The sequence below is a fragment of the Schistocerca cancellata genome, chromosome 9 (assembly GCF_023864275.1).
Source record: "Schistocerca cancellata isolate TAMUIC-IGC-003103 chromosome 9, iqSchCanc2.1, whole genome shotgun sequence".
NCBI lineage: Eukaryota > Metazoa > Arthropoda > Insecta > Orthoptera > Acrididae > Schistocerca > Schistocerca cancellata.
In genome coordinates this window covers 396736487-396758894 of record NC_064634.1, presented here as the reverse complement: position 1 = coordinate 396758894, position 22408 = coordinate 396736487, and the positions used below count along the sequence as shown (strand labels likewise).

Below are 22408 nucleotides of genomic sequence, written 5' to 3'. Positions count from 1 at the left end.
TTCGTAGGTCCAGTGGCTGTTTGTGCAACAAAAGGCATTCTAGCTATCAACCGTCATGAACCTTTAAAAATGAGCGACAGAAGACAGCAGTGAGAATTGTCAAATATCTATTAAGCAGTAGTGTAATCAGTGGGTACTGCCAATTCTCTGTGGAACAGTGTTACACCACCACGTAGAAAGAATTTTAAGATATAGTTGACAATGAAAGAGAAAAAATTACAGGGATAATAGACAGAATTCATTGTTCTATACATCACGAAGCTCTTTGAGCTAAACTTGCAGGCATGGAGCACAGAAGGAATTGGTGATATGAATAGCAAAATTTCTGAAGTCACATGCACTATTCCACTGTCAGTCGCAACAGTTTTCAGTGGAATTGAACAAAGAGTACAGAGTGTGGAGGCTTTATATATTACTGCAGAGTTTGTTGGTTAACTAAAGGGGCATGTCTGGAATGAATTTTCGATTTAAAACCTGCTATTGTTGAATTTATGAAGAAAAAAGGAGTGCAGTAATGAAAATTAGAACATCTAGCATAAATTACAGACCTCTCATTTTAAATCTCATTGATAATAAAGAAAAAAAACAAGATTTGAGTTCTGGGCTGAACTGTCATTTGTGTTTACTTATGTTTGTTGTGTTTAACTTTGGACACTTTATTAAAATTGCAAAAAAGGAGAATGGCTGCCTAGTGTTGATCTCCAGGAGATAGTTTGGAAGTACTGTCGATAGAAGAAAAGTAAGTAATAGTAATCTTAAGTTTTCCCACCCACCTCAGTCCCACCTTTGGCCTTAATGACCTGCACTTTCCTTTCTTGGTGAAGGACCATGTATTTCTGAAGGTAGGATTACTTAAAGTAGATGACATCTCCTCCGCTTTTAGCTGTAGCTGTTTCCTTACTGAAAATGAACATATCATTTAAAAAAAATATAAGATCGTTGGAGTGGTATTACAAAAAGTTAATAAAATGTTTCTATTGGTAGTAATTGAAATTCCACTTCCTTAAGATAAATACTTGTCATGATGAACATCATTTCTTGGTCCTTGTAATTTCATGTTCAAGAAAATGTATGGAATCCAACCATTGTGATCTTGAAAGAGTATTGCCATCAATTTATCGTTTCATGTGGCAGGTTGCTTCTTTTGATGTGGTGATCCTGATTGCCCCAGTAGTGTTGACTGCGTTTTCCTCAGGATGAAAATGAAGCTGCCAGATTCTAGTACACTTGATGACTTCATTAAAGTGTTTCCGCATACCCACAAAAGCTCTGTATAAGATTACCAAATTAGCTTTTCTTCTGATTTTCATTACCTTCTTGTCAAGAGTGAGAAACCATTAAGCACTCTGTTTTCTGTGTCCTAATTATTCAGTTATCATTAATACAGATCTTTTTACCACACCTGAGTACTCTGTGATCTGACCCATTTGAGTTGCCTCTGTCATTATGGATTACTTCACAAATGATTGATACATTTTCATCAGTTGTAACTGTTGATTTATTTGAATGTGCATGTTACTGGATACTGTAATCTCTATGCTGAAACCTGTGAAGCTGAAAAAAGGGAGGAAAAAAATCTTTTTAAGGCTAGTAATAGAAATTACCCCCCTCCCCAATGAACCATAGACCTTGCCGTTGGTGGGGAGGCTTGCGTGCCTCAGCGATACAGATAGGCGTACCGTAGATGCAACCACAATGGATGGGTATCTGCTGAGAGCCCAGACAAACGTGTGGTTCCTGAAGAGGGGTAGCAGCCTTTTCAGTAGTTGCAGCGGCAACAGTCTGGATAATTGACCGATCTGGCATTGTAACACTAACCAAAACGGCCTTGCTGTGCTGGTACTGCGAACGGCTGAAAGCAAGGGGAAACCACATCTGTAATTTTTCTCAAGGGCATGCAGCTTTACTGTATGGTTACGTGATGATGACGTTCTCTTGGGTAAAATATTCCGGAAGCAAAATAGTCCCCCATTCAGATGTCAGGGCGGGGACTACTCAGGAGGATGTCATTATCATGAGAAAGAAAACTGGCATTCTGTGGATCAGAGCATAGAATGTCAGATCCATTAATCGGGCAGGTAGGTTAGAAAATTTAAAAAGGGAAATGGATAGGTTAAAGTTAGATATAGTGGGAATTAGCGAAGTTCGGTGACGGGACGAACAACACTTTTGGTCAGGTGAATACAGGGTTATAAATACAAAATCAAATAGGAGTAATGCAGGAGTAGGTTTAATAATGAATAAAAATATAGGAGTGCGGGTAAGCTACTACGAACAGCATAGTGAATGGCTTATTGTGGCCAAGACAGACACGAAGCCCACGCCTACTACAATAGTACAAGTTTGTATGCCAACTAGCTCAGCAGATGACGAAGAAATTGAAGAAATGTATGATGAGATAAAAGAAATTATTCAGATAGTGAAGGGAGATGAAAATTTTAATAGTCATGGGTGACTGGAATTCGATAGTAGAAAAAGGAAGAGAAGGAAACGTAGTAGGTGAATATGGATTGGGGGTAAGAAATGACAGAGGAAGCCACCTGGTAGAATTTTGCCCAGAGCATACATAACTTTCATAGCTAACATTTGGTTCAAGAAGCATAAAGGAAAGTTGTATACATTGAAGAAGCCTGGAGATACAGACAGGTTTCAGATAGATTATATAATGGTAAGACAGAGATTTAGGAACCAGGTATTAAATTGTAAGACATTTCCAGGGGCAGATGTGGACTCTGACCACAATCTATTGGTTATGAACTGTAGATTAAAACTGAAGAAACTGCTAAAAGGTGGGAATTTAAGGAGATGGGACCTGGATAAACTGACTAAACCGGAGGTTGTATAGAGTTTCAGGGAGAGCATAAGGGAACAATTGACAAGAATGGGGGAAAGAAATACAGTAGAAGAAGAATGGGTAGCTACGAGGGGTGAAGTAGTGAAGGCAGCAGAGGATCAAGTAGGCAGAAAGACGAGGGCTAGCAGAAATCCTTGGGTAACAGAAGAAATATTGAATTTAATTGATGAAAGGAGAAAATATAAAAATGCAGTAAATGAAGCAGGCAAAAAGGAATACAAACGTCTCAAAAATGAGATCGACAGGCAGTGAAAAATGGCTAAGCAGGGATGGCTAGAGGGCAAATGTAAGGATGTAGAGGCTTATCTCACTAGTGGTAAGGTGGATACTGCCTACAGGAAAATTAGAGAGACCTTTGGAGAAAAGAGAACCACTTGTATGAATATCAAGTGCTCAGATGGAAACCCAGTTCTAAGCAAAGAAGGGAAAGCAGAAAGGTGGGAGGAGTATATAGAGGGTCTATACTAGGAAGCTGTACTTGAGGACAATATTATGGAAATGGAAGCGGATGTAGATGAGGATGGAATGGAGATGATACTGCATGAAGAGTTTGACAGAGCACTGAAAGACCTGAGTCGAAACAAGGCCCCGGGAGTAGACAACATTCCATTGGAACTACTGACGGCCTTGGGAGAGCCAGTCCTTACAAAACTGGTGAGCAAAATGTATGAGACAGGTGAAATACCGTCAGACTTCAGGAAGAATATAATAATTCCAATCCCAAAGAAAGCAGGTGTTGAGAGATGTGAAAATCACTGAACTATCAGTTTAATAAGTAACAGCTGTAAAATACTAACGCAAATTCTTTTCAGACGAATGGAAAATCTGGTAGAAGCTAACATTTTGGGGATGATCAGTTTGGATTCCTTAGAAATGTTGGAACACAAGAGGCAATACTGACCCTACGACTTATCTTAGAAAATCTACGTCTCTAGCATTTGTAGACTTAGAGAAAGCTTTTGAAAATGTTGACTGAAATATTATCTTTCAAATTCTGAAGGTGGCAGGGGTAAAATATAGGGAGCGAAAGGCTGTTTACAATTTGTACAGAAACCAGGTGGCAGTTATAAGAGTTGAGGGGCATGAAAGGGAAGCAGTGGTTGGTAAGGGAGTGAGACAGGGTTGTAGCCTTTCCCTGATGTTATTCAATCTATATATTGAGCAAACAGTAAAGGAAACAAAAGAAAAATTTGGAGTAGGTATTAAAATCCATGGAGAAGAAATAAAAACTTTGAGGTTCGCCAATGACATTGTAATTCTGTCAGAGACATCAAAGCACTTGGAAGAGCAGTTGAACGGAATGGACAGTGTCTTGAAAGGAGGATATAAGATGAACATCAACAAAAGCAAAATGAGGATAATGGAATGTAGTTGAGTTAACTTGGGTGATGCTGAGGGAATTAGATTGAGACACTTAAAGTAGTAAGGGTGTTTTGCTATTTGGGAAGCAAAGTAACTGATGATGGTCGAAGTAGAGAGGATATAAAATGTAGACAGGCAATGGCAAGGAAAGTGTTTCTGAAGAAGAAAAATTTGGTAACATTGAGTATAGATTTAAGTGTCAGGAAGTCGTTTCTGAAAGTACTTGTATGGAGTGTAGCCATGTATGGAAGTGAAACATGGACGATAAATAGTTTGGACAAGAAGAGAATAGAAGCTTTCAAAATGTGGTGCTACAGAAGAATGCTGAAGATTAGATGGGTAGATCACATAAGTAATGAGGAGGTATTGAATAGAATTGGGGAGAAGAGGAGTTTGTGGCACAACTTGACTAGAAGAAGGGATCGGTTGGTAGGACATGTTCTGAGGCATCAAGGGATCACCAGTTTAGTATTGGAGGGCAGCATGGAGGGTAAAAATTGTAGAGGGAGACCAAGAGATGAATACACTAAGCAGATTCAGAAGGATGTGTGCTGCAGTACGTACTGGGAGATGAAGCAGCTTGCACAGGATAGAGTAGCATGGAGAGCTGCATCAAACCAGTCTCAGGACTGAAGACCACAACAACAATAACAACAACAACAACAACAATAGAAATTAATGCTTCTACCAATAAAATTTCCTTTTCCTTATGCTTATTACTGTACTAAAGTGAACCGTGCATTACACTTCGACTAGCCTTCACATTTTGAATCTTTCCGCATTTGTCTTTCTTTACTTTAGTAAAGATGCTGATAATGGCATCAACATCCAAAAACAAATCCATTATCTTATTAACATGTATTTATCATCATTCAGAACTGTTGCTTAATGAATAAATTATTCAGAGATTTAAACGTTTACTCTTAGAGAGAAATGATTTGTCTGCTACTTAATGACACTGTTCCTATTTTAGGTCGAAAGGCAGAGAAGAAGAAAGCAAAAAATAAACATGTTCAGGAACTTACTGACAAACAGAAGAATCCTAAGGCATTCACCTTCAACTCTGCTGTGCGTGCAGAAAGAAGGTTCAGAAGGTAAGTTGTTGCTTTTATTAAATAATAATTATTGATAATGAATTGTCAGATTGTTAGATACGGTCCAGTTTGTAGGAATACTGCGCCCCCCCCCCCCCTCCCTCAAATCATGAAATCATTCTGGTAGCGGCTTGCCCAGAAGTTTTGTATGCTCCTGTGTGTGTGTGTGTGTGTGTGTGTGTGTGTGTGTGTGTGTGTGTAAAAAAAGAAGTCAGTAGACTTAGTTGCTGAAAATGTCAAATATTTAATTACTCAAACTGCGGGGAAGGCAGATTTCAGACTGAAGTTCATGAAAGGGTCCTAAGGAAATCTGTTTCACCTATGAAGCAAGTTGCTTATAAAATTTTCATCCACTCAGTTATTGTTTGTAGGCTTGGCCAATACCATTTTAAATAGAAGAGATTCAGAATACTTGAAGGAGAGTTTCATGATCCAGCAGAGGCTTGTTGAGTCACAAAAATATTCAACTAACTCCAGTAGGGGGGAGCTCAAAATGTAAGTGGTGTATAACATAAGGGCTTACTTTGAATAATGTGTCAATTCATAAATAAAATGTGTGTAGGTTCCATGCTGAGTCAAGTAACGTATTTCTTCTTTGTACATCCACAGGGTTAGATATATCACTTACTCTTAATTGCTTTAGCAAAATCGAAGAAAACGTAATGAGTAATCTGGGTGGCTGGGTGAGGACATGAATTGTCATCTTCCCAAATATAAGTCTGATGTTTTACCACACCACTGCCTCAAGTGAACAAAGCCTCAGGAGATACTAGACAAGCTACCAATGAATTAAAAAAAAAGGGGGGGGGGGACAGTATATCCAAGAGAATAAGAGTTACTCTACCGCACTGATGAGTATGATATGCCAATATCAGATGTGTCAGTTCCCAGATTTCTAACCTCATTAATACACTGTCACTTTTCAATCCTCCCTTATTTATTAAATTTTGTCATATAACTCTTGAATTTCGCCTTTTCAACTATTGTGTACAACACTCTGCCTACTGTCTGATACGTATCAGTTTGTAGTAAAAACATTTCTAAAGCTTTACTCCATTATCTGTGTGTAAAAATTAGTAGAACTATTGGTTGAGGTGTTACAGGTCATGCATATTACTTGGTTGACTTGCCCACTTCAGGGATGAAAGTTGCAATTCTCTGCCACTAGAGTGCTCCAAATTGTAGTGTGTAACATAACCCTATGTAACATAACTATACATAATGTAACTACGTTTGGGGAACTGAAAGCACGAATTTGAAAAGTTTGTCCAAGATAGAGCACCTTCTCCTTCAGCATGACAATGTCAGACCACACAGTGCTGCAGCACCTGCACCAACCCAATGCCTTGATTTCGTTGTCATTGATCATTGTCCATACAGTCCCAACTTGGCTCCATCCAATTTTCATATGTTTCCAAAACTTAAAGAACACCTTCAAGGACTTCCTTGAAGTGATGTGAGAAGTGGTGTGAGAAGAATTGAGGTTGTAGCTCTGTCAACGAGTCAAACTTTTTACAGTGATAGTATCAACAAACTGACCTCTAATTGGGAGAAATGTGTTCGTCATCAGAATGACTGTGTCTAGATGTAAATTTCTAGTCACAAAGAATAAAGATGTAGAAAGTTAATAAAGTTTGTATTGTTTAAAAAGCTGTCTGAGTTTTCACATAAAAATTTGGAGGCATTACTTTTCAGCACGCCCTCATATTACATCAGAACATATTATACTGGCTCTGCAAAAGGTGCTCCAAGAACATCTGGATTGGTTGAGATAAGGAAGCTATGCAAGTTTATGAATTCAACTTCAATTATTTTGAGATTTCACTTTCTTATATTTTCAGTTGAGCACTTGTAATGTATTCACACATTTCTAAGTTAATGTTAGTGTCTAACACCTGAACGTCTTCACAGTTTTTCAGAATTACACCTGTGTTACCACTATTTCTCCAAACCAGAGCAAATATTTTTTTTGTCATTTATTGCTTGTTTTATATGAGTATGAAATGAATTCTTACAGAAAACAAGATATCCAGACAAAGAAACAACATATACCTCTGGTAGATCGAGCACCATTGGAACCTCCACCAGTAGTTGTTGCAATAGTGGGACCACGTAAAGTCGGGAAGACCACACTTATGCATTGTCTTATCAAGCATTTTACCAAGCAGCCAATGACTGTTATCAAGGGACCAGTGACAATAGTTTCAGGTTTGTAGCTCTCTTCCTTTTATTTTTATCAGAACTGTACCTTTTACACATTTGCTATAAACGTATCGTGACTATAATTGCATTTATAATGGGCATTCAAATGAAACTCGGTAACTATTTAAAGTAATGGTGACAATTTTATTAACTCAAAAATAGTTGCCAAAACTGTTGACACATTTATCCCATTGCAACACTAGCCAGTTGATACCATCCTTGAAGAAGCTAGTAGGCTGCTGCCGGATCCAGACCTGGACCCAGTCACACACTTCGTCATCCATTGCGAATCGATGTCTGCGAATAGCTTGTTTTAAAGGTCCAAACACATGAAAGTTACACAGTGAAAGGTCGGAACTGTACGGTGGATATTCCAGCATTTCCCACCGAAACTACTGCAATGTCATCTTCACGGCATTGGCCGTGTATGGGTGGGCATTATCATGCAGGGGGATAACGCAATTGGACAACATGCCTTGGCATTTCAACTTGATGGCTCCTCTAAGGTTCTGTGAAGTGGCGTGATAACGCTGGGCATTGACGGTGGTTCGCCGTTCCAGGAACTCTACAAGCAGTGGGTCCTTGTGGCCAAAAAAAAGGGTGTCGTGACCTTAACAGAACTGGTGTGCGTGGCCTTTGATTTCTTTGGAGGTGGTGAAGTTGCACGTTTCCACTGCTTGCTGTGACACTTGCTTTCCGGTTCAAAATGTTGACTCCATGTTTCGTCACCTGTGACAACACCCGATAGAAAGCCATATTCCTCCTCATGATAACATTGCAGATGTCTCAAAGACAACGCCATTAGAGTATTGCACTGTTTGGCGGTCAGTTGGTGGGGAACCCACTGCGCACATATTTTGGTGCATTATCATGTGGACAGTGCCCACGCTAATACCTGTAACAGATGGATCTCATCCATGATATTCTGCGGTTGTCCAAGACTAAAGCATTCACTTCCACAACCATTTCCAGTGTGATGACACGATGACCCTGCCCAGGACGAGCATTGTCGTCCAGTGACTTGCACCCCTCAAGGATTCATTTGCGCCATTCCACAGCACTTTAATAACTGCACTGTACTCACCATACACAGCTTTCATCCGTCGATACATTTTACGGCCGCCAATTCCCACCGCCACCAAAAATTGAACCACTCCTCGTTATTCCTGCTTACTTGCCTGCCCATTTGGTAGTGGACGATAACTTGTGTGACCACCTTCTCTTCAGCGTGCTACATCAAACGCTGCACATGCGTCAGTCTCTCTACCAATAGATGGCGCCACCATACAAGCTGTTATGTGGTGCCACCTTACGTGTAAGGCAAAGATAGGCGCACTGACCAGGTTTCATTTGAATGAACCTCGTAATAAACTAGGTTGTCCACATTGTGTGCGATTCATTAAATTTTATTGTTACCTAGTGATTATATGCCAAGTCAAAGTATAATACATTTTAAAATCAAACCTTGAGTTTGCTAACGAGATAAGCGACAGAAAAAGTTGAGAGACAGTTAGAAGGAATATTAAGGAAAAATGAAAAGCAGCAAAGCAACAGGTGTGTGTGAAATAATAAGCGGGACAAAAACAAGGTGGTGAGTGGGTAATTTATGGGATGTTAGTGCACTAAATTTTTGAACATGTACACACATTTTTATTGTGATAGTTGAAGAAATTAATGAATATGGACTCCACCAGTCCTGCTTACTATATTGATTAACTTTATTGTTTTTTCTCGTTATTTCTCTCCATCTTCATTATATGTGCACTTGATCACACTCTCTGTTGTTTCTATTTCAATTGTTATCTTCTTATTTCTTATTTCTGGCTCATCGACTGCTTTTCCTGCCATTTTGTTGCTTACTCAGAAATTGTATCATCCTCATTCATTATGTCTCTCTTGACCTTATGTTTTGTGCAGTATCGTGTCAACTTCTACATTCCTCTCTTCACCCTTTTCCCATGCTTCCCATGCAGTTCATAGAAAAGTGACTAACTTACACCAAAATATTGACTGTTTATAAAGTATATGTTTCTCTTGTACTACTAGTATGTTATCATGGTACCATTGTAGTAATACTGACTAGCCTACGCTTATAGGTGATGTATTGGTGTTTTATCTGATCCATCTTTATTTAGTTACATGACACTGATAAATGTAAATAATAACTTATAGTCGTTACATTTATGCATCTGGATTCATATACATAATTTTGAACTGGGAACACTCATATCGTTACATTTGTGTTTATAACTGAGTAATTGACTTTTCATTGTGTTCTGGTGGTACTGTGCTTGTAAAAATTCCCATGCACTAAAAAGTAATAGCATATAAATGTGTCTGGTAAGGTTGTGTCTGATTAATTTGAGAGACTAATAAATTTACACTTTCAATAGGTAAAAGAAGAAGACTGACTTTGATTGAGTGTAATAATGACATAAACAGTATGATAGATGTAGCCAAAGTTGCTGACTTAGTCCTTCTGTTAGTTGATGCATCCTTTGGATTTGAAATGGAAATATTTGAGTTCTTGAACATTTGCCAGGTGAGTGAAAGGATATTTTTTGTTAAAGTGTAGAGAAAAAAAGTTACATTTTGGTGAAACAGTATAATAGATGTAGCCAAAGTTGTCGATTTAGTCCTTCTGTTAGTTGACGCATCCTTTGGCTTTGAAATGGAAACATTTGAGTTCTTGAACATTTGCCAGGTGAGTGAAAGGATTTATTTTTTGCTGAATTGTAGAGGAAAAAATAGTTGTGTTTTGCTGTAGGCAGAAATATATTCTCTCCCTGATAAGCTGTAGATATAAGAACTGATGCATAGGTTGGAATTAAGACTACACTTTACTGTTGTGGATATGTGACAGGGGTAGAGTAACAGCTGACTTGATGATGGGTCTGAAATTAGAACATACATAATCATTTCAAGGCACATAATAACGACCAGTTACCAAGAACAAAACAATCATAAACACCAAACTTAATTTCCTCAAAGAACATCATATTCACTGTAGATTGTAGAAATAATTTGTTTCACGGTTGCAATTTCAGCCTGTTGGCCAGTTTCAAGTGATACTGCAAAAGATTTTTCCTCAGCACATGTATACATGTCACAGTATTTTAAAGTCTGACATGCACCGAAGCAAACTATTGTGAACCCCGACTATGAGACGTTAACCAAAATTAGTGTGCTGTGAAGGGCACATTCTTGAAAGAAGGCACATACAGGGGATAGGCAAAATAATGTATTTACTTGGGAATGGTTTATGAATAAGGGGTTGGACCTCTATTTGCCCTTAATACAGCTGTGATTCTTCTTGGAATGCTGGTATATAATGATTGTATAGTCTCCAGTGGAATGTTATGCCACTCTTCGATCAGAACCTGTTCTAACTCCTGTAGTGATGAGGGAGGCGGAAATTTGCTCGTGTCTGCGCTCCAATAACACCCAAAAGAGTTCGATAATGTTAAAAGTCCGGGGACTGTGCTGGCCAGGAAAGATGCTGCAGTTTAGTTGCATGCTCCTCATACCATGATTGTACTGTCCTTGCTGTGTGAACAGATGCATAATCATCCTGAACTATGCCATCATTGTTGAGGAACAACATTTTAATCACGGGGTGCACCTAATCATCTAAAATGTTCACATAATTGTTGGCTGTAACAAGGCCTTTGAGGGTAGTGATGGGACCAGCAGAATACCATGATATGGCTGCCCACATCATCACACTTCCACCTCCAGGCTTAACCGTTGGAATTAAGCAATCAGGATTTTAGGCTTCTTTTGGCATTCTCCAGATGTAAACCTGGCCCGATGTTGGAAATAACGAAAACATTGACTCGTCTGACCGTATGACGTGTTTCCACTGGTCAGCCGTCCAGGATTTATGCTACTGACACTGTCTTACGTTTCTTCGCATTGGTTGTCTTCACTAATGGATTCGGGATAGCAGCTCATCCACGAATATTTGCTTTATGGAGTTCTCGGCAAACAGTGTCGGTAGGTATGGGGTCTTGAAGATGGCTGTTGATCTCTGCAGTCACTTTAGCTGCCATAGTTTTGTGTTGTTTTTACACAATTTGTGTTAGTGTTCAATGACCTCTGTCATTTAGTTGTGATTTGCGCCCACTATTACGTTTACACAATGCTGTCTTTCCATGTTTTGTGTAGGTTTCATGACTGTTGAAACAGTTGCTCTTGAAAAATTCGAAAAATTGGCTGTCTTGGTTACTGATGCCCCAGCTAATCAGGCCCCCACAATCTGCTCTCTTTGGACCTCTGTTAGATCTTTCATTGCATGTCAGCCTTGGCCTCCGAATGCAAATACGAAGTGTGCAGTACTCGTAAACAACCTGGACTGATGCCTAATTCATACTGAATGTGCACAGTCCAGCACGACACATGCCACACCTATGTTGTTGAGCATCAAACACAACCATCCCATTACTACCACTGTTTACTTTATTTTGCCTATCCCGTGTATAACTAACTGGAGATAATGCTGTCTGTTGTCTGTCTTGATGTGTCATTTATATTAAGGATATATCTTTCATTTTGGAAGAAGACAGTGCCAGAAGTGCAGGAAGGAGATTGCAGTTACACTGGAAACTCAAACTTTGAAGAATTACAGGCAGAACCATACCTGCTACCTGAAGTTCACAAAGTCTGGAAGTATCCTCTTCTGCAATGACAGATGCCAATGATCATTCCATTTTGTACGTATGTTGTTCTGTAGCACCCCAAGCTCTTTACACTTTTCACCTCATTCATCTGTTCCTCTTTAATTCCTGTGCATGTTGTATCTAAAGGACTTCTTTAACAGGGATAATTGGAATCTCATCCATTAGGACTTTCTGACTGTACTTTAAACCAAATGTTGCATCCAGCGACTGGTCTAGTCGCTCAGTGACATTGGCTGCTGGAGTAGGTCCGTCCAGTCAGCTAACATGGAGATGGCTAACTGAAAGTTTGAAAGAGTTTTGGAACTCGATCGACTATACATGGTCACCGTCAGTGCAGTGTCGCACTTTGCAGCTCTCCACATGATACCTTGTGAGTCTATGTAACATTTCCAGACAATGCCCAAACCAACGCCTTTCCCTTGGCATCTCCTTTGTACTTTCTAGAAAACTTATTCATTCTGGCTTCTGTCCTGTTGGCTTTCAGACATTGCGTTTTTTAAATATGTGGCACAAATGTAAAACTTTGAAAATGCAGGAATGTGTAATGCACCTTTCTTGCTGTGGAACAATGATGTACTGAAATATTTAGTCTTACATGAAACAAACATAATGTGCCTGTGTGAAACAGTTATATGCACCATTACATGGAACCAAACCTAAGCCAGACAAAGGCACATATAATTATAGCAGTTTCAAAAGGTTTCTGATAAGTCATTTGTGAAAGGATGAATAAACAGTTCTTTTAATGAAACTGAACACCCAAAGACTACCAATGGTACCCTGAAATCTTTAGATCAGTTATGTGACTTTTCTACTAACATTACAATTAGATCTGCATTCATCGTCTCCTCTGTGGAATTAAGGGGGAGAATTAAAACAGTAGGGTCTGAATTATTTGTGCATGAAATAACAACAATATTTTATTGAAATATACCTGTTGTTATGAAGTGAACGAATCAGCAAGATGCTTAGCTGTTCTTCCATTTACCACAGGATGATGCAGTGTTGAACAGAGTTTGTGACAATGCTAAACTTCCAATATGCATTATATGTAAAGAACAGTGAGCCTATATTACTAATGCCCAGTTAATTAAACATTAAGTGTAAAACTAAACATATGAACCCAAAACTGTATGCTCATGATTTTCACTTCCATATCAGTGTGTCTTTCCTTGTACTTTTAATGTGGTGCTGAAATATGGGCTGAAATTGTATTCTCTTTGTTGTAGGTCCATGGAATGCCTCGTGTGATGGGTGTGTTAACTCACCTGGACATGCTTAAGAATGCAAAGCAGCTGAAAAGAACTAAAAAAACACTGAAACATCGCTTCTGGACTGAAGTTTATGCTGGTGCAAAATTATTTTATCTTTCTGGCTTGCTACATGGAGAATATCTTAGGAATGAAATACGTAATCTGGGCCGTTTCATTTCTGTCATGAAGTTTCGTCCACTGACCTGGCGTACTTCTCACCCTTACGTTCTCGGTAAGGAAACATTTTGATGCTGCAGTGATTTGTGATTTTTACATATAATTTGATTCTTGTTGCTTTGTGTCATGTTTTGTTAGTGCAGTATCATTATTGTATTTACCATCTAAATGCTATGAAAATGCTTGATAACAGTTGCAATCTTCATTCTTAAAAGTCCTCCATATTATCACAGCCAAAATTTTTAAGTTTTACAAATAAAATGTTTTCTGTGTTGTCATGGACAAAAGGTATGAGAATTTACAAACCTATTTGAGAAGTGAGGAATGAAATTTATATTGATAAAACAATAATTCTAATCTTAATTGTAATGCAAAAGTTCTTAAAGCTCACTTGTTTAAAATGTCCAAGAATATTTATTATCCCAAGGCCTGTATTCAGTCATATAGTTTCAAAAATTAAAGGTAACAGGCTTTTGCTTATACATTTTATCTTGTTTCCTCAAGATCAGTTTTAGATTTACCATTCATCATTCCATTCTACATTGGCTTTTCTGTTCACTTACTCCCATCAGACTAAGTGAGCACATCAATTACAACATAAATATTTTAGGTTATTTAATTTATCTATCCATATTTTCAAAAGCCACTTGGTGAACAGATTTTATTTATCTATCCATATTTTCAAAAATTGATTATTTTTGTTGATACATTAGGTTATCCAGTGTAAGATTATTAAGATTTACTGTGTCAGTGATGGTTGAAGTATTGTTAAATTCACAGTAAATAGGTTGTTGTTGTTGTTGTTGTTGTTGTTGTCTTCAGTCCAGAGACTGGTTTGATGCAGCTCACCATGCTACTCTATCCCTTGCAAGCTTCTTCATCTTCAAGTAACTACTTCACACTAAATCCTTCTGAATCTGCTTAGTGTATTCATCTTTTGGTCTCCGTCTTTAATTTTTAGCCTCCACGCTCCCCTCCAATACTAAATTAGTGATCCCCAGATGCCACAGAACATATCCTACCAACCGATACTTTCAAGTTGTGCCACAAATTCCTCTTTTCCCCAATTCTGTTCAGTACCTCCTCATTAGTTACATGATTTACCCATCTAATCTTCAGCATTCTTCTGTAGCACCACATTTCAAAAACTTCTATTCTCTTCTTGTCTAAACTGTTTATCGTCTATATTTCACATCCATACATGACTACACTCCCTACAAATACTTTTAGAAAAGAATTCCTGACACTTAAATCTATACTCGGTGCTAGCAGATTTCTCTTCTTCAGAAACACTTTCCTTTCCATAGTCTGTCTACATTTTATATCCTCTGTACTTCAACCATCATCAATTACGTTGCTCCCTAATAGCAAAACTCATCTACTTCTTTAAGTGTCCCATTTCCTAATCTAATTCCTTCAGCTTCACTTGATTTAATTTGGTTACATTTCCTTATCCTCATTATGCTTTTGTTCATTTTCATCTTATATTCTCCTTTGAAGACACTGTCCATTCCATTCAACTGCTCTTCCAGATCCTTTGCTGTCTCATAGAATTACAATGTTATTAGCAAACCTCAAAGTTTTTATTTCTTCTCCATGGATTTTAATTCCTACTCCAAATTTTTCTTTTGTTTCCTTTACTGCTTGCTCGATATACAGATTGAATAACATCGGGGATAGGCTACAACCCTGTCTCACTCCCTTCCCGACCACTGCTTCCCTTTCGTGCCCCTCGACTCTTACGACTGGTTTTTGTAGAAATTGTAAACAGGCTTTTGCTCCTTGTATTTCACCCCTGCCACCTTCAGAATTTGAGAGAGAGTATTCCAGTCAACATTGTCAAAAGCTTTCTCTGAATCTACAAATGCTATAAATTTAGATTTGTCTTTCCTTACTCTATCTTCTAAGATAAGTCGTAGGGTCGGTATTGCCTTAGGTGTTCAAACATTTCTACGGAATCCAAACTGATCTTCCCCAAGGTTGGCTTCTACCAGTTTTTCCATTTGTCTGTAAAGAATTTATGTCAGCCATAGTGGATTTTATTTGTAATTATTGCTGGCTCTCACATGATGTATTATTTCAATGAAAAACATGTAACAAGAAACTGACGTGACCAAACATTGTTACTTATTGAAATAATTTTGTGTTAGGCAGTGCAGTCAAAAATAAACTGTATTTATTTTCTGTCAAATTTTATTAAAGTAGATTTTAATTTCCTCCTAAAAATTACACTTGTAAATACAATTAATGTTTATACACAGTACATTATTATTTTTTGCAATGTCTTCTTTAGTATTAAATGTGCCAGAACGTTCATCATTTCAGTCATTTTGTCACTGAAATGAGCTTCTGGCTAGCTGCATGTACTTTTCATTATGTTTGCGTCTCTGTTGTAGTGGGAACAGGAAGTACAATGTTGATTTCATTGTTAAATTTTGTCATCATCATCAACATGATATTTTGAGCTCTAAACGATATCTGAAATGTCTTTTATGTCAAAATTTGCACTGTACTCACATCATTGTTGACTACAACAAATTCATCTAGTAAGATTGTAGGTCAATCTTTCCCTGTTTCTCTTCTATTGCACTATAAAAGAAAATGTTAATTTAAAAACATGAAAGATTTTTACACACAATTCAGATGTTTGACATGTCTGACACTGAATTCGAAAGCTGAGCTGATTGTTTTGGCCATAGCAGTACCCAGAGAGAAGTGCTAGCATAGGGACAGTAGCAACTACTATTTACTCTGTTTGGTCTAACAGAAAAAAACCACTAAATCTTGCTGGGGACACAGGAAGCAGGTATATTTGTTTGCCTGAAAAGCAAAATGTTTTCATTTTCGGGACTGTAGTATCATTTTGTGTTAACATATTTTTGTGGTAAGTATCTTAGTGTTAAATTTTTTTCCCCATGTATGCTTCTTGATAATTTTTCTCATGATCGATTGTCTACCATGTGTAAAACACTTTTTCAGTCTTCAGTCTTCTTTCTCATTGTGAATTTTTACACAATTCCGTAGTCTGTAAGGAATTTCACTTGCCATGATAGTGAAATTGAATGCCGACTATTTGTAGTAGATATATGTGGAACCTGTTTCTTGTTCATGATTTTCATATTCATTGAATCAGTATTTTATTAATCTTCAGCAACTGTAGTTGTATATATCAAAATAATCAGCAACTAGTTGCCCAAAATAAATTTAATTTTTTAACTGGTTTTAGGCACTTAGTGTTCTTCTTCAGACTGCTATACCTATTGCATTATTTGCAAGTGTCAACAATAAGATGCTTTCAGTATATTGCTGTGGTCACGTGATTTATAGTGTCTCTACCAAAACGGTATATAGAAGCTAAACAAAAAATGTAGCCATACGGTTGAGGTTGTCTGCACTTGTTGTTTGGCTTCTTTATACTATTTTTGTACATGCATTATGAACCACATAACCAAAGAATATGCTGCATGCATCTTATGTTGACACTCAAATAATCCATTAGATATAACCATATGAAGGAGGACACTAAGTGCCTGAAAGCAGTTAAGGAATTAAATTTCTTTTATGCAACTGGTTGCTGAATATTTTGAATCGACATGTTTCTGCATCATTCCCAAATTAATTTTATGTATTTTCTTAGTGATACTGATTGTAAACATTTATTTGGCAGGAAAGAATTGTGAACATTTAAGAATTGTTGTATTTAGTTTCACTCAAACTGTTCTGACTCAGTGGGTAAGCATCAGATTACAAATCCAAATGTTTGTGGTTTGAGCCTCAGACAGTCCAGATTTTTTGTGTCATTTATCACTTCTTTCACCTCTGGCAGTGATTTGTTGATGTGAAAAATGCCATTTTATACTGTAGTTTGGAGTCCACACTGAATCAAGTTCTCTATCATAACCTGCTGATAGCATAGTTTTGGAATTTCAGTCATAGTCTTTCTGATGTCATCCTGTTTTCCAGGATTTAACAGTGTTCACACATTCCAGGTGCAAACATTACATTATCTTTTCCTTCTTTTTCTGGTCTCTACATTCCTTCGCTGTGAGGATTTTGTGGAATGACGACCTGAGAAAGCTTGCTTCTTCTTCTGCCAGACCTCGGGATCCGAAACCCATGATCAGTGAAGATACGTTTGTTATGAGATACAGCCACAGTTGCTAAGAACAGGATATCGAAACCAATGTTTAATGTGGTAATTTCTCATCGCTTTTCTCATCTCCACGTCATGGGCTTTGGTGGCTCATCAACCTTCAAGGATAGTTTCTCATCCTAAGGACAAGGGTGAGCCCTCCGAGGAGACCACCAGCACTTTATAGAGATTGCATCCTTATTCTTGGAGACATTCATTTCCCACTTATGTTGAGTGCTTGAAGTGTTGCTCACTACCCACAGCCAGGGGCTGTAGGCCAGGTTTTTCCTTTAATTGATGATGAGGCAAGTAACGCATTACTCGTACCTGTCTACTACTTCTAGGGTGCACAAATTAATTATTAAAAGAAAATCCAGTGAAGAAACCTAATAAATTAGAGTGCTGGGCAGTACTTACTTTCAGGAGAGAATATGTTTAATACAGGTCACTCAGACTCAAGGATGAGATAGACGCGGCTGTAGTGAGGAGGAGGAGGAGGAGGAGAATAGACCATGTCCTAACTACACGTTTGTCTCTCTTGTTCTGGGATCTGAGTGACCTGCCATTCGGTCTCAGGCGCTGCAGTCATGGACTGTGCGGCTGATCCCGGCGGAGGTTCGAGTCCTCCCTCGGGCATGGGTGTGTGTGTTTGTCCTTAGGATAGTTTGTTTAGGTTAAGTAGTGTGTAAGCTTAGGGACTGATGACCTTAGCAGTTAAGTCCCATAGGTTTCACACACATTTGAACATTTTTTTTGACCTGCCATTCCTTTTTAACCATTCCCTGCCCCAAGGAATGAACTATAAGTTTTGAAAGCTACGGAATGTTTCTCTTTTGTGATTATACGTGTCTGTCGGCAGACTGAACATTTTTGTCTTGTGAAGGGATGTACTGAGCAGCAATTTCGTCTCATAATTTAGAAATATATTTAACTTTTATGTGTTATTTTTGAAAGATTTATTTCATATGGTTATGTAACTATTGCAGTATTCAACAACGGTATGGGAAGAATAGATTGCTACTCGTCGTTGTGTAGAGGAGGCATTGAGTCGCGGAGAGGCACGAGGAAAAAGACTTCTAGAAATACTTTCAGCTTTCAGAGAAAGGTGTTCTTCAGAAGCAGAACACTCACACATTCATGTGACGACAACTCTCATGAAAGTGGCCACTGTCTTTGGCCACTTTGTGAGTGTGTGAGCATTCTACTTTGAAGAAAGACTTTGCCTGAAAGCTGAAAATATTTCTAGTTTCCTTTTTATTGTGCCTGTCTGCAACCCAACACCTTCTCTGTGTGGTGAGTAGCAACCCACCCTTTCTATATTGTTGTTATTCCGTCCTGGATTTCCTATCATAGTATTCTCTATTTATATAGTGGACAGAATGGAAGATTTAACACCACCTGAAATGCTACGGCAGAATCCTAAAGTTGACAGGACAGTCTCTCTATATGGCTTTGTGCGAGGGATTCCTCTAAACAAGAAGAGTAGTGTCCATATACCAGGTAAACAGGTAGATTAAATATATTTGTGTAATATTGCTGGATTCCAAATTGTGTATTTTTTGTGCTACTAACAAGATAGATTATTTCATGTATAACTTGCAAAACCAATAGACTTTATCCAAATGTGAATTCATTTATTTCAGTTTTGTAAGTGTAATGTAAATGGACAGATTAAAAATCTTCTCACCAAGCAGCAGCAGGGGTGCACACACACACACACTAAAGGACTTAACGTTTACGGGCTTTCGGAACTGGTGGCTTCTTCTTCTGGCAGGAGAACTGAAGGGGAAGGAAGAGGGTTGAATGAAAAGGACTGGAGAGGTTTAAGGAAAGAGGTACAGTGCAGAAAAGCAGAACCCCAGGTCAGGGGAGACTTATCGGATGAGATGAGAAGGAAAGACTGATCGTTGGCGACTGCACCAGATGAGATTTGAAAACATGATAGCTTAAAGGTGGAAGACAGCTTAATATTATTATTACCCTGTCTTCCACCTTTAAACTCTCATCCGGTACAGTCCCCAACAGTCTTTCATTCTCATCCCATCCGATAAGTCTCCCTGATATGGGGTTCTGGGTGGCTTTCTCTAAACCTTTCTAGTCATTTCCCTTCACCCCTCTTCCCCTTCAACACTTCTGCCAGGAGGAGGAGCCACTGGCTCCAAAAGCTTGTAAACATTAAATTCTTTTGTGTGTGTGTTTTCCCCTACTGCTGCGGGATGAGTAGAGCTTTTATCTGTCCATTTACATTATATTATCAATAATCAATTAGTTTTGTAAGTCTGTTTCACTACACAGAATATTCTTCTTGTGAGATCTGTTTATAATTTCTTTTATATGTGATTTATTTGAAGCCGTGGGTTACACCACAGATTATCATTTTAAACTTACCGGGGGACAGAATGGCTGCCCTGTACTTACCTTCATGCAACGAAGTTCCTAGTACAATCAATATAAATACTTAAAGTAGCTTTTTGAGCATATCTGTTCCTTTTTCAAGAAGTGAAGAGAGATTGGATGGGGAATGTTGGAAGAGAGGAATCTGTCTCTTCATGCCCTAGGACGAGAGGAACTCATCTGTTGTGAGGACGAGAGAGAGCTAGTATTCCTACTTTAAGTGTTTCTAATGCTAGGAATAGCATCTCATGAACACAGTTACTGGCCAGCCCTTTTATCTCCCGATAATTGTAACAGTTTTCTCAGTTGGATTGTCCATTTGGTACAAATAGTAATGTTGGTATTGTACTGAATTTTGTTTTTGGAAAGGATCAAGTTCTCGTACTGATCATACGATAAAAAGTTGACTTTTTCATTATGCATGTGACTACTGTAGTGATTTCCTCAATGGTGCTGCAGGTTTTGTCTCCATTCTCCTTCCTACTGCAACTTCTATATCCAGCTTGTCAGAGCAGTTTGTTTGTGACTCCAAACACGTGGAATGTGAGGCCGTAGAAAAGAAAAGTGTCTATAATTGGGCTGCTTAACAGACCTTGCTGTTAATGGTGCAGAATTATCTTGTAAAAGAAAATAATAGTTTTCGTTTTGATGTAATTGACTTACTTAAGCCACTTGAAGTAATACTGTTCAGAAACATGGATTTTCAGACGTTTTAAATTTGGAAGGTCAACTTATCGCATTTAAGTAGCATTTACAAATGTGATGGAGTATTGCTTCCAGTGTACCCTTTTTGTGGTCTGGTGCTATCTTGCAATATTTCTCGGTTCTATTGCTTCGATGCTGCTTGCCAAGCACCTGTTGAAATAAACTGCTCACAAATGTTTTACACTACTTGGATGGTTATATGTAAATGCATGTTGGCTTAGATTTGAGAAGAGCAGGCAATGGAAGAATAATTCTTATGAACCTTTTTTTAAGAGAGAGACAGAGAAAAGATTTTTTTCTCACTCTTCTTGTGCTTTCGTCCTGCGTCTGTGCAGGGTCATCATGGTTAATAATGGTTGTGGCAAAGTTGATTTAAGGGTTGGCCAGATGCCGTTCCTGTCACCACCCTGTTATCCTCACCAAACAACCCCCTCCCCCGCCCAGGACAGAATATGTGTACCCCCAACTGCCAACTGTCTGCATGTAATATTACTCGTGTGGAAATATGTGAAAGGTTTCTAAATGTATCAAGTAGTATATCTGAGGCAGGACTGTAGTATCAGCCTGGTATTCAGATAGTGGGATGTGGGGAAACTGTCTAAAAATCACATCTATGCTGGCCGGAACACCGAATCTTGTCTTTAATCCACCGGACAGTTTCGATCCGGGGCTTGTACACCACCCAACCACATCTCCGCCCTACTCCCCATGTCCCAGAAGCAGTGCCTTAACGTGCCGGCTAGCTGTGTGAAAACAGAGATAGATAGAACAATAACAAAATAAACACGATCTATTTGAAAGTAATCTCCTTTGAAATCAATCTCTCCTGCTGGGTAACATTCAGGACAGAGCTGCTCCACCCCATGTAGTGTAAGTGTGGAGCCTCTTTGATATGCTGCGTGTAAGGTGGTCAATTTGTTACACCTTGGTCATGTCCCACTCTTTTATGGCAACCCTCCTGACCTCGTCCAGTGTGTGAGGAGGATTGTTGTGACTAAACATTGAAAGTGTGTCAGCTGGCCTCAGATGTGATCAGTTGGATCTGTCAACAGATACCATAGGCCATTGCGTACGACTCATCACTGCCTGCTGGAGGAAGGGTGTTCATGAAGTGGGCGTCAACTACTCTGGTATTTTCATCTCAAAACGTCTACCTGTTGCTGAAGTTTGGGCTTTAGAGTTGGACAATAGGACAGAGTATCTTGTCTTGTTCTGCACAGCCCTTAAATTACTCTCAATATTGGTAAGGCACGTCCGACATCTGTACTTCATACAGACCTAAAACTTGACTGATCCACAAACTTGCAGGACCCTTGCGACTGTGTGCCTCAAACACGCATTATTACTTAGCTGCCTCTACACTCTTCTGCTCCTATCATTATTCGTCAAAGAAATTCTGCACTTGTCTGTGAAGAGAACATGACATCATTCCATTGAGTCAGCTACCATTTTAAGTGTTCCCTTTTCCACTTTCTTAGTGCACCGATATCCTGTTGAGTTTGTTCCGTAGTTCATAATGGACACGTAGAGGTAAATTTGATTGTGTGGAGATGGTG

The 22408-nt window shown here is 38.6% G+C and overlaps 1 protein-coding gene across 1 annotated transcript in view; it reads left to right on the top strand.

Annotated features, from left to right (window-relative positions):
- LOC126101078 (ribosome biogenesis protein BMS1 homolog) overlaps positions 1–22408 on the top strand; it is a 100826-nt gene that overhangs the window by 20288 nt on the left and 58130 nt on the right. The window contains exons 2-6 of the mRNA XM_049911757.1: positions 5190–5310; positions 7328–7518; positions 9906–10054; positions 13421–13676; positions 19125–19253. Coding sequence (XP_049767714.1) covers positions 5190–5310; positions 7328–7518; positions 9906–10054; positions 13421–13676; positions 19125–19253 — 846 coding nt within the window. The remainder of the gene's footprint in view (positions 1–5189; positions 5311–7327; positions 7519–9905; positions 10055–13420; positions 13677–19124; positions 19254–22408) is intronic.